The 12659-nt window shown below is 44.9% G+C and overlaps 4 protein-coding genes across 4 annotated transcripts; 2 read left to right on the forward strand and 2 right to left on the reverse strand.

The window, feature by feature from the left end:
• Positions 1-633: 633 nt before the first annotated feature.
• On the reverse strand, positions 634-2480 carry FOMMEDRAFT_80714 (membrane transporter; the record flags this gene model as incomplete). Its single annotated transcript, XM_007264537.1, has 9 exons — positions 634-877; positions 938-1267; positions 1320-1475; positions 1526-1648; positions 1707-1848; positions 1899-1995; positions 2048-2132; positions 2193-2382; positions 2441-2480. Coding segments are annotated over 9 exons (1407 nt in total), but the record flags the coding sequence as incomplete, so codon positions are not given.
• A 2429-nt stretch (positions 2481-4909) lies between these two features.
• FOMMEDRAFT_153945 (uncharacterized protein) lies at positions 4910-6238 on the forward strand (the record flags this gene model as incomplete). The annotated part of the gene is made up of 1 exon (XM_007264538.1): positions 4910-6238. One exon carries the CDS (start codon positions 4910-4912, stop codon positions 6236-6238), a length of 1329 nt encoding a protein of 442 aa, XP_007264600.1.
• A 682-nt stretch (positions 6239-6920) lies between these two features.
• On the reverse strand, positions 6921-8976 carry FOMMEDRAFT_104986 (MFS general substrate transporter; the record flags this gene model as incomplete). The annotated part of the gene is made up of 10 exons (XM_007264539.1): positions 6921-7164; positions 7225-7554; positions 7614-7769; positions 7823-7945; positions 7999-8140; positions 8197-8293; positions 8344-8428; positions 8489-8678; positions 8734-8771; positions 8834-8976. 10 exons carry the CDS (start codon positions 8974-8976, stop codon positions 6921-6923), a joined length of 1548 nt encoding a protein of 515 aa, XP_007264601.1.
• Positions 8977-9872: 896 nt separating this feature from the next.
• FOMMEDRAFT_120041 (uncharacterized protein) lies at positions 9873-11967 on the forward strand. The gene is made up of 8 exons (XM_007264540.1): positions 9873-10077; positions 10144-10183; positions 10236-10458; positions 10527-10643; positions 10698-10801; positions 10878-11193; positions 11252-11420; positions 11480-11967. Exons 1-8 carry the CDS (start codon positions 9885-9887, stop codon positions 11836-11838), a joined length of 1521 nt encoding a protein of 506 aa, XP_007264602.1. The 5' UTR covers positions 9873-9884; the 3' UTR covers positions 11839-11967.
• Positions 11968-12659: the final 692 nt, after the last annotated feature.

Below are 12659 nucleotides of genomic sequence, written 5' to 3' on the forward strand. Positions count from 1 at the left end.
TACTATTGTATATTAATTTATATTACAATTTTAACATATTAACAATAAAAGTTAAGTACTTGTGTCTCACATATAATATTGTAGTGATACTAGTAGTAACATTACTTGCTTCAAAAAACAATTGTAGCATAATACAATTCTTGTATAAGTATTACATTTATATACAGTTGTTACATTTCAATTACAAGCAAAGTATAATTATAATTTCGAATTGTAATTGATATATAAGTACATTATTACATTACATTTGCTATTATTAATTACATTTGTTGCGACTTTTTCGTGATGTCTGTGGCATTTCTCTGGGTCTCAAAAGTTATTGTATATAGCATGTACACATAAATATCTTATACCTTGTATCACTCTGGATTACTTATTTGAGGTCTATGCCTGATAACCTGCATGACTGTAAGTACTTTAGTCCAAACGTTAGTATGTTAAGTTTAATGGTGCATTTCAGCACGTCCAAGCCTGAAGTAGTGTTTAGGCTTGCACTACACATTGTATTATGTCACTATCTGAACAGGCAAATTTACAGAAAAGACGGCCAGCTTGTGCATAATGGCCTCCACAAGAAATCATTTTTTTCCGTTGAAATGTTCTTGAATTCAAATATAAAAAAGGATACAGATGCTAAAGCGCATAACGGAAGTCCCTGTTCTGACGATCGGTAAGGTCGAGAAATGCTCTATCAACCCTTTTCTCGACAACTTCTCCATTCTCGTCTGTGACCTTGACCCAAACATCATCATACGTGGTATCTGGTGGTTCGCGATCACGCTTCTTGTTTTCCTTCTTAAGCATATAGCGCTGAACTAGAAGAAGCACTGCAGCAACGGTATAGCAGATCGCGATAACAGTCCATGGAACATGAAAACTTATAGTTCACGGAGTGATTATTAGGTTCAGACTTGTTTGCATTAAATGCGAAACGTACCGAGGGGCATATTTCGCTAGCCACATCTGAGGACCGACGGCATTTCCTACGCAGTTTGCAATGAGCATGATCGCGTTCATTGTAATACGTTTCGTGTGACCAGCTGTTGTCTGCGTTACCCACGCAAGTGAGAGCGCAAAAGGAGTAGTGCTGATTTGGGTAAGATATATGCTTGTGAGTAGTCCACCTTTGTCTGATAAGGGCAAGACGTTGACAAGGATAGAGCATATTACGACTGGTACATAATACGCCGCCCCGACGTAGGCAATGCTATCCTTGAAGTATGCCGCCATATGTGTACCTGTTAATATGCCGACTATTTTCACAATCCTGACGGAAAGAGGGTTACGGTGCGAGTACATAATGTAACATGATAACTTACCCACTGGCGCTGCTGAGCAGAGTAGTTTGAAACGTAGTGAAACCGTAAGAATTAATGAGGATACTATTTTGATTGATGAGAGAATTCGGGACATCGTGGATGGCGCAATACAAAAAGAAAATCCAAGTCTTCATTTCCATAAGGCATTCTATCACTCTAAGCACGATTAAGCATATGCGGTATTGGATGACTCAGCGACTACATACTGTTCTTTCTTGAAATGCTTGTTTTCGACGCCGGCTTGGTTCTCTTTAATGCGATTCACAGCTATAACACGTTCCTCGCGGGTAAGGAACCACGCGTTCGTCGGGGAATCCGGGTAGAAGAACCTTTGTAGGGGACGGCGTTATACTTGTGTATTAATGGGAGACATTATTGAGAACACACCAGTAGCAGATGCCAGTTATGAGTGTAATTATCCCGCAAATGATCATTAGCCACCTCCAGGGCTCAAAACTTGGCGTATGTATATGCAGAGATCCAAAAGCAAGAAAACCCGTGATAACTTCAGCCGTGCCATTCATCAAAACTGAAACCTCCCTTAGTGGTGACCGCTTCAAATGCATGAGAGATGCTTACACCAGTATCCGAATCGGGTAATCTGCTCTTTGCGTGTGTAGAACATTGAGCTAGTAATCATGAATCCCGCAGTGATGCTCCCTTCGCACATTCCGAGCTGTGCTTCTGTCAGGCACGCAAGAGCCTGTTGAAGGCTAAACCATACTTACGATGAAACGTACGATAAAAAGCCCGGCAAAGTTCTTACATGCGGCGTGGAAGCACATAGCGATCGCCCAAACAAGGACATTGATACTGTGGTTTGACAGCCTAGGTTAGATAATTCGAAAGGGAATGGTCGCGTCTGATACTGACCTCATCCACTTTCCGACAGGAAACCGTTGGAAAGCCAGATTTTGGGGATACTCGAAAATCAGGTAGCTGATGTAGAAGATGGTTCCTAGCCAATTATACTCGGTTGCGTTCAAGTGCGTGTCTGTCTTGAGACCAAGTATAGCAGAGCTCCCGAGCGTGGTTTTGTCCATGAACTGGATCAAATAGAGGACTAGAATATAATTCATAAGGCGGTATCGGAAGCAAAGATAATCTCAAGAAATACGTACTACACATCAGGGGAAGAATGTGCCAGTCAATTTTGCGTCTGTAATTGACTAAGTCCTTTCTTACTCAATAAATGACAGGGTATGCCGTACCGAATCCTGACCGACTCTACAGGGCCAACAACAGTCTGATCAGAAAGCTGGGCAGCTTCATCAACCTCCCTGTACTCCGCAGTCGCGTGGAAGCGATTCTCGTCGTCGACGGCATCCTTTTCCTCGAGAGATGAAGACTTCAATGATGAGGAACTCATGGTAAAACGGACAGTCGTACTACGGGAGGGGAGCATATGGGAGACAGAGACCTTAAGTATTGGGATACTTCGGAACGGGAATTATTATTCGTGAGCAGGAAAGTGCATATTCGTGTTCGGCAAGAAGGAAGATGCTGCTGGGATGGGAATGAACCTGTACAGGTATGCGTTCGAAGTTAGCCTGGAGGCCGCAGAAGTTGGATGCAGAAGTGTGGTACAAAGATGGCGGGACAGTTTTAGCGTTGCCCTTGTTCAGATGCTGCGTCCCTTTTGAGGTACAATACGGGTCCCCACCCACGGTAGCAAGTACCCACAGGAGTGGCCTTCTGTCGACTCAAAGGCGGAGTCTTCATTCTCTTCCTGCCAGTGTCATTTAGTAAATAGGAAAGTAAATGGAGCCAGCATTCGGAAGTCCGGTTCGATCACTTGCCATTGAAGCATGTCACGTCGCGCAAACACCATCCTACGCTGATCCGTTCGTTTTAGTAGTATTTCTGCCTGTGCCGAGGTATCGGAACCTGCACATGATCGCTGCGATTTTTCCGAGAATGGAAGGACTTTAGCACATTGCCAAAAATAATCTGCGGAAAGTAGAATTACTTCTGCTATATAAAGCTCCATTGGATATTTACGATACGTAATAAAGTATCTTGAGCATGCTTCGACGAACCGCACGGGTGGAGGCACGAACTGTTGAGGTGATACGAAACCCCACATGTGATAAGAACATCGGATCAACGTATCTGATACCAACATGGCTCGAGAAAACACCGATTTACGCGTTAGACGGACAACGGGGAGATGAAAACATAAATAGAACCCTTGCGGACAATCGTTGTATCTTTGCGTAACAACAAAATTAACCAACCAGTTAAAACCGAGAATGAAATGGAAAACAGGTAGCTACCTTAGGAACACAGCAGAATGCATGATTCCAGCGGCCCGCAAGTCCAAAAATACCTCGTCATGTTCCTTAATTCGTCTGGCAGGTACAGAATCGCGGTCGTGGTCCTCTTGGCTAGTATAAGTTACCACAGAGGAAGGATTGATGAATATGATTGCATTTGTAGTAATATGCGTTGTATACTGTGCAGTCGTTTGATGCAGCCACATAAGAGCAAGTACAATATTGTGCAATTCGAACATCTTGACGTGCATGCTGACGAGAAATCGTACTTGGTGTACAGTAGGTCACTTCCCCACAGACAATTCTAATCAAGGATCAAGGATAGATTTATGACGATAAAAATAGTGATAATCTTTTGACAGAGACCTTTTTATCCCAAGAAACATGAGGACTGTAACAAGATACAGCTTACTACCATACTCTGCCAAAAGAAATGTCTCGAACGATGCGACGTCGAAAGCAGTATTGATTGGACTCTGTTGGTCCCTAAGAGAGATTGTGACGTTGGCGGGACCACGGAATAGAGAGCAAGGAAAAAATCCCGGGACTTCAGGTATACTATTACTAGCATTTCTAAAGAATGAGAAAGGTCAAGGACTGTTAAAATAGTGGTAACTTCCATGTACTACTCCCCTTTTTGGCAGTTATTCTCAACACTTGCCGGGTTTCCTTTGATTCGGTTCACTGTAATCACACGATCCTTTAATTTAGCGATCATCATTTGTCAGTAAGCTGGGTTAAAGGCACTTTAGTCGGGATATTAGCTGAGCCATGTCACTTGATACTTCAGAGGTCCAAAGTTACCAAATAGAACATAGCCGTCATCAGACTTCTCTATGGTTTTAAACACTACCGCCTCCAAATACAAGTCGACTAAGTGCCGTGAAGCCAGTGTCAATTGGAGCACTCGTTTACTTGAACGTGGATTCAAGGCAAATTAGCCGATACCGCGGGTTGGTAACACCTCGTAAGTTTACAGTGCGATTCGGTCATATGACGGTCAAGGGGGTCAAGGGAATTTGTTGACTACTTAGTGAATCGTGTCAGGAAGGGGATTAGGTCACCTGACCTCGCGTGACCCTAAGACAAACTAGTCATTGTCGAAACTGTTGTCCTCTCTCGCACCCACATCTACCAATCACCTCAACAGTTTTTGTTCCATAAGTAAAGAAAATTGATATACTGTAGTATGTCAGTTGATTGACAATATCTGAAATAGAATATTTGTACTTGTTGTCAATGTCGGACTGAAGCTGCCGTTTTGCCATTGCCATTCAGCACGAGGAAACTAGCTTGTAGACATTCTTTTACCCTATGAACGTTGATTCTCTCCCTTGTGAGACGCTTTGCGACATCTTTCATGAATGTGTGCGCAACGAGCATTGCAGGGAAGAAAACGTTGGGATACCGATAAGGATTTCGAGCGTTTGTCGGCGATGGCGCAACGTAACCCTCTCACTTGATGTATTCTGGACCTACTTGTGTTGTTACTATGACGGAAGACACGGGAAACGAGTCATTGAGATATTCGATACATGGCTCCGCAGGTCGAACAGGGCACCATTCAACTTCGAATTCAAATGCATTCTCGAGGGTGACGCATCTCCAGAGCAAATCGACGCAGCTGAATACGTCATTTTAGCGTTGATCTCTCATCAGTGGCATTGGGGGAAAGTCGACTTTTTCTGGAACTTCAGAAAATCATCCAGCTTTCCGGGTATAAAGCTCAACAATATGCCGAAATTAACCTCACTTCGCTTATCCTCTGAGCTCACAAATAGTGATGGATTCGACGAGGATGGAAGTGTCGATCTTTCTCAGTCTTCGAAACTTGATTATCTACATCTAGATGGTCCGTTTCGTCTCAAAATTGGAGAAAACCCCATGCACTTGGCACGTTCGTTTTTTCTCAATCTATATGGACTTTTCACGGTTCGACAGTGTGTAGAATTTCTCAAGGCGGCTCCGAATTTGAAGAGGTTTACGGTTGCCTTTAACGACACGCCCGAACCATCTTTTGACGAGAATCGTTCTGTCATCCTGCGCAGCCTTCAATTCCTTTCATTGCAGGATATTTCTTCAGTCCTAGTGATCGATAAACTAGTCCTCCCCGCTTTGGAAGAACTTCATTACTTTGGGGATGAAGGCGGAAGTCTCTTGGCCTTTGTCGAGCATTCCTTACCGCCATTAACCCGGTTGGACATTAGTGGCGCCTGTGCGGGCGAAGGAACGATCGTGCACCTTCTACCTCTTCTCCCCCTACTTCAGGTGCTCAACTTGGCTCACGGTACCATTTCAACACGGCTCTTTGAGACTCTTTCGGCGCCAATCGGTGCAGGCACAGATTCTCGGACTCGCGACAAACATGACTACATCTTATGCCCCAATCTTAGGTGGTTTTACTTCTGCGGATATTCAGTCGTGGGGGATTTGCGTGAATGTGCTGACGCATTATGCACCATGCTGGAGTCACGTTGGAACGTTTTGAAGATATGGGACGAATTAGTCGGCTGTGATTGGCTTCTATACCCGTTTTCTACAGCTGATTGCGAAAGAGTGCAGCATCACATCCAAGACAGACATTATTTTCTTGCTAAATGCGTTGGCGATCGCGACCAATACCTATTCCAATATCGAGATTGACTTTATAGTACATTCGCCTTGTTTCTTCACCTCACTACCTCTGATCTAGCATTTGTTAACTTAAAATGTTCAAGTAATCGCCTACTACCAAGTCTATGGTACTCTAGGAGTAGATGACTGCGTTCTTGAGCTATTTTAAATTATGTGAGCTTCAGAATTTTTTTTTCTGGTTGGACACATTGGACCATCCTCAGTTGAACGTACGAGGGTGCTTTAGTCAAGCAGTACATTGGAGAATGCTGAGGATCATGTGATGGCGGACACAGCTGAGTGGAACACTTGATCTTTGACTAGCTGCCGTCTTTCAAGACACAAAATAGCCCTTACAAACTCTCAATTGGGGTAATTTGCTATACCACATGCCCTTCTCTTTAAATATGAACTTTTGCCGTGCCCATCCACTAGTCATGAATTTCAGCGGATATGCTAGCATGGGATACATGAAAGTCGATTCGGCCACTGGCTGAGCTATTCATCGTGACCTTTCACGCCAGAGGTAGACTCGAGGGTAACCTTGTAAGCTGTACATTCTGAGGTCACTGCCTGCTTTGTATCCATCATCCCTTTCCAGATGCCAGTTAAGCACAAATCAACACTTGCGGGAAGGCAATCATAGGTGAGGCAACGACTTGATTATAGTTCAGGTCATTCAAGAACGCATTGCTTCGTAATCGAAGTCATACTAAAGGACATAGCGGAAATCACGGTTCTGACGATCAGTCAGGTCAAGGAAGGCTTTGTCGACCTTCTTCTCGACTATATCCCCATTCTCATCCGTAACCTTCACCCAGACATCGTCGTACGTATCATCGGGTAGTTCTTGATCACGCTTCTTATTCTCCTTGTCGAGGATGTGTCGCTGAAGGAGCATCAATAGTGGGCAAATGATGTAACAAGCTGCAATCACGCCCCAGGGTACATGGTAGCTAAACATATATTATTACTTCGCGTTCAGGGTTAAGGTGAAATATGAGGCAATGACATACCGAGGTAGGTACTTTGCGAGCCACATCTGTGGGCCGATGGCATTCCCGATACAGTATGCGATAAGCATGACTGCATTCATCGTGACGCGTTTCGTGTGTCCTGCAGTTGTCTGGTTCACCCACGCAAGTGCAAGTACGAAACCAGTCGTTCCCACTCCAGTGATATACACACTCGCTAGAAGGCCAGCTTTATCTGACCATGGTAATACACTTACGAGGATCGCGCCCAGGATGTTTGGTATGAAATAGATTACGCTAACGTAGGCTATGCTGTTCTTGAAGTGCGCTGCGAGGTTGACTCCTGTCCAGATAGTGATGATTTCGATTAGTCTTGTTACGAGATATTTGTCAGTGAATGGTACGGAAATGTATATCAAACTTCGGCATACCCGCTGACACATCCAAGCAAAGTCGTCTGCAGGGTGGTAAAGCCGAACGAGCTGATGATTAGGCTGCTCTGGTTTGTGAGCGAGTTCGGAATATTATCAAGGCAAGAAAACAGGGCGAATATCCAGGTCTTTGGATCGGTCAAACACTCGATCATCCTAAGGCAGCGTTTAGATATCAAGTTAAGTGCATCAGCCTGAAGACCACGTACTGCTCTTTCTTGAAATGTTTGTTCTCAACACCTGCTTGGTTTTCCTTAATGCGATTGACAGCCGTCACTCGCTCCTTAGGAGTCAAGAACCATGCATTCGTCGGAGAATCCGGGAAAAAGAACCTTCGTGATTAACATGAGCACGGTTAAACAGTACATTCACTAGGGACACGAACCAGTAGCAAACCGCAATGATAAGAGTCAATGTTCCACATATGATCATTAGCCATTGCCACGGCTCAAATCCCGACGACTTGATATGTAGTGACCCAAAGGCAATAAAGCCAGACATTATCTGGGCCGTGCCATTCATCAAGACTAAATCACAAGGTTGTAAGCAGGCATGCTTTCGAAATAGGATATTTATGTCGTACACCAATATCCAACGCGAAGTGTTTGCTCCTTGCGAGTATAGAACATTGCACTAACGATCATGAAGCCAGCGGTTATGCTGCCTTCGCATATTCCGAGCTAACATATATTAAGCAATGGTAAAGGTGAAACGCGAAAATATAGCTTACAATAAAGCGCACAACAAATAGCCCAGCAAAATTCTTGCACGCGGCGTGCGAGCACAAAGCGACACCCCACGTGAAAATATTGATACTATACGCGACACTGCTCAGCCCGATACGGTTTAAAAATAGAACATTTCAGTCAACTGACCTCATCCATTTGCCAACAGGGAAGCGCTGAAGCGCGAGGTTCTGAGGGTACTCGAAGATGAGGTAGCTAATGTAGAAGATCGTGCCCAGCCAATTGTACTCCGTCGCGTCCAAATGTGTTGCTTGTCTGATCCCAAGAATTGCAGAACTCCCGAGTGTGGTCTTGTCCATATATTGAATCCAATAGAGAACTATCACTACTGTTAAAGGGCTGTTTAGTCGTTTCGATGTTAGGCAAGCACGCACTGCACATTAATGGTAGAATGTGTCTGTCAATCTTACGTCTGTGACAACAATATAGTATGGTATCATTACGTCTATTATGAGAGTTTGCAGAGTTGCGTACCGTATTCTGATAGCCTCTACCGGGTCAACGGAACCTTGAACGGATAATTGAGCAGCCTCATCAACCTCCTTGAATTCCGCAGTCGCATGATGATGCTTCTCTTCATCGAATGTACGCTTCCCGCTGACTGAGGATGTGCTCATGGTCTGAAGGGGTTGATGGCACGAAGAAGAGGAAGAACGAGAGAGGCCCTAACCTGATAGAGTGGACAGAAAGTATCCCACACTGTGAACAGGCAAATACTTGTACTGATTTGAGCGGCCGAGATATGCATGACTGCATGACTGGAGCCATTGAGATAGGACGGGAGAAGCTTTGTCGCGAAGAATTGGAGAATTGAAGATGCATATGGGCGCCGACTGGCTCGGTTAGCCGGCACGCCGTTTCAACAAGCCCTGTTTCTCACAGCTGCCAAACGAGGAGGCCATCGAATTGGATAGAGGAATTTGAAAAACGTGCGGTATTCTCGCAATTTCCACTGCGCTTGGCATATAGTCCATTGTATGTATCTGAGGACAGCTGTGCGTCGTAATTGGCCAGGGCCTCATGGAACAGCTTCATACGGAAGGCGCATCGGTCACCATTCACGATAAGAAAGGTGTGGCTGCCCTTGGAAGCATACAGCTTATCTTCCATACTCTTGTATTTGATACCGAGTCTGGCATGATAATCATCCGCGACCCAGAATCGAGTGTCAGCCGTAAAGTCATCTCAAGAGCTATCTACGCACAGTTAGAGTTTGGTGAATGTGCACTGAAAGTCTCTCGAGTTTCTTCTTCGAGATCGCGGATTTAATCTGTTGTAAGACATAATACAAGTCAAGGAGGATTATCTTTCATGAGGATGGTAGATGCCGGAACCATACATGGCAGATTTTATTTTAATTTTTACGCATGATTTTCCATACAGATTACATAAGGATCATCAAATTTACGGTTCAAAGTTATGACTAGTCTCGTGAGAGCTACCCATACTTGTGCCTCAACCATTCTCCTCAACTCTACAAATTGCTGGCCATACTCTTCATATTGCAACTATGGCAGACGTCGAAATGGTAGCAGATCCTATCGAAGTTGAGGAGAAAATGGAGACTGAAGAGACGGCAGACGACGCGAAGTCCGACATAGAGGAACACGAGATGATCGAGGTGGACAAGAATGGTGACTCGAGCGCACCTGCTCCAGCTCCAGAAATACTGGAGGGAGAGACAGATGATGAGAAAAAGAATAGGGCCTGCCGACAAAGTGAGAAATTGTGTACAGAGCAACTGATTGTCGAAAAGAGAATACTGACGTCCAGACGAACTGCAGTTGAATTCTACTTCTCCGATTCCAACTTGCCATATGACAGGTAGGCGCACACAGTCATTACTCGTCTCTATGTAGCTCAATAATTGCCGTAGGTTCATGTGGACACTTCACACTGCTAACGCCGAGCACTGGGTACCCATCAAAACGGTTGGATCCTTCAAGCGCATGCGCGAGTTCTCATCTCTTGGGAATGACTGGCTCGTGAGCGCGCTCAGACCGAGCCTTGAACTGGAGGTAGAAGAATCCGGGACGAACGTACGGAGAAGGACGGAGGTGAAGGAGCCCAAGGGCCAGTTCGAGAGGAGCATATATGCTGTAAGCTCATTATTTCTCTACAACTGTGTTTTCGCAAGGCTCTTGCTTATTGGGGGGGGTGAGAGCAGAAAGGGTTTGGTAGCGAATATCCTGGGTTGCAGGAGGAACTCGAAAAATATTTCGATGCGTTCGGACGTGTAAATGCAGTCCGGATGCGCCGAAAATACGATACAAAGGAGTTCAAGGTGAGCCAGCAGCGATCCGACATAAATAACTGTTTTTGATTTTGCGAGCTATAGGGTTCTGTATTCGTCGAGTATGCAGACGTCTCGAGCGCTGAGCGTTTCCTGAGCTTGGACCCCAAGCCTAAATGGAAAGATACTGAGCTGTTGACCATGTCTAAGTATGTTTATTTGGCTTACCCATTTTTTCCCCTTTTTTTGCGTCCTTTTTATCGCGTTGTTTACCTCTAATTTCAGAGACGCATACTGTGATATGAAGGTCAAAGAGAAGGGTCTTAAGGGCAAGGCTGCAGAGTGGAGGAGGTCGAACGAGACGAATATTCCCGCGAGGAACTTCAACGCGTTTCGCCAAGACAAAAGGGGAGACAAGAAGAGAGATGGGAAAGGAGAGAAAGCGCAAAAGCCTGAAGTATTCTTGGACTTCATGGGTAAGAAACTGAAAGTTATCGATGAGGATGGTGGTCGCGTAGAGGAGTCAGAAATTCCTTACGTCAAGAATAGCGCTTTCAAGCTCACTGGTATCGAGGGTAACCTGACGTTCGATGAAGTCAAGGTACGTCCTTCTCCCTGGATTATTGAGAGTATCATGATTGACTAGGTCGCTTATTTAGGCGCCAATGAAAGAGCGGTTTGAGCACGCACCCTTCATCAAATACGAGAAGGGCGCAAGCGAAGGCCTTGTCGGTTTCAGCAAGGCTCTCACCGACGAAGACATTGCGTTTATCAAGGAAAAGATCAAAACCATCAACGGGAAGGAAATCACCTGGTTACCCGCAGAAGGTCCGTCTGTCTAATTCTCTTTCCTATCGTTTCAGGTGTACTAATAGCAATGTGGACAGAGGCGGAAGAGAAATCATTCCTAGTGGAGCGTGCACAGAATGCCGCACGTCGCGTGATGACCATCGCAACTCGTCAATCCTCCAAAGGCGGTCGTGGCGGAGCAAGGGGCGGGCGCGGAGGCGCGAGAGGTGGAGATCGAAAAGGCAGGAGAGGCGAAAGACCCTCTGGAGACAAGCCCACAGAAGGAAATGGCGAAACGCAAGCGGGCGAGAAACGAAAACGCGCGGTCGAACCAGACGGTGGACCTGATGCTGGTACTCGTGGAGTCGGTGTACCAGTGATCCAGTCGAGTAAAAAAACGAAAACGGAGGATGCACCCCCTGTTGCTCCAGCACCCGCTGCTGCTACTGCTTCATAGTGCAGTCGGTATTTTTGGACTTCTCATCTTGGAGAGGATCTATTGTGACCTAGGATCTTGACAAAAACTTGATTGCTAATCTCCAATGTACTATTACGCATTTTATCTATGGAGCTATCGTTATCCGGCAACTCATCCCATCGCGTGCGAGAGATCAGTAGGACGCTGAGGCGTGTCTACATTTCGTTCTATTTCTTGTATCTTACCCAGAGGAGAACAACCGCGGCACTTGGAACCTATTATGCGAAGCAAACTAATGATCAGAGCAAAGTAGCAAACGTCAGAGCCATCCCTACAAGCGATCTGGTGGCAAATCTGTGTTGTGTGCATGTGCCATTAATGCTCAGAGAGTCAATTTTGTCTTCAAACTACAAGCCATTGTCATAATTCTTGTAGCACGCCACTAGCGCTAGTCATCAGCAAATTATTCGCAGACACCATTTGCAGTGACAATCCCTACTTTGCTATACAGGACCTATCAATCCTACCTCGACTTGGTCAAAGCAATGTATCATCACAATGTAAACAAGATTGACAAGTACATTGCTACATGACTAGCTCACTTAGATACTGCCAAGTGGTGTGCACATGTTATCAAATTGCAATAGAAGTTCGCAAACGTATGGATAATAAATAACTGACGCAGTGAACAATTGCAGAGCTTCATTCTCAGTAATAGATTTATCCTGCTACCTTCACCACATCAGGAAAAAGTCGTATTTCTTATAATATATTGTAGACTTTGTAAAGTAACATAAGTATTGTATGTATATTGTAAAGTAATTACAAGACTTGCAAATCAGTTGTAAAGTTTGTATAAG

Source organism: Fomitiporia mediterranea (assembly GCF_000271605.1).
Source record: "Fomitiporia mediterranea MF3/22 unplaced genomic scaffold FOMMEscaffold_4, whole genome shotgun sequence".
NCBI classification, from domain to species: domain Eukaryota; kingdom Fungi; phylum Basidiomycota; class Agaricomycetes; order Hymenochaetales; family Hymenochaetaceae; genus Fomitiporia; species Fomitiporia mediterranea.

What these genes read in the sequence shown, in the direction of transcription:
- FOMMEDRAFT_120041 (XM_007264540.1), top strand. Translation starts at nt 9,885, where the DNA reads ATGGTAGCAGATCCTATCGAAGTTGAGGAGAAAATGGAGACTGAAGAG. An exon ending in TCGAGAGGAGCATATATGCT is followed by an intron (nt 10,459 to 10,526) that starts GTAAGCTCATTA and finishes GGGTGAGAGCAG; the next exon opens with AAAGGGTTTGGTAGCGAATA. An exon ending in CACCTGGTTACCCGCAGAAG is followed by an intron (nt 11,421 to 11,479) that starts GTCCGTCTGTCT and finishes CAATGTGGACAG; the next exon opens with AGGCGGAAGAGAAATCATTC.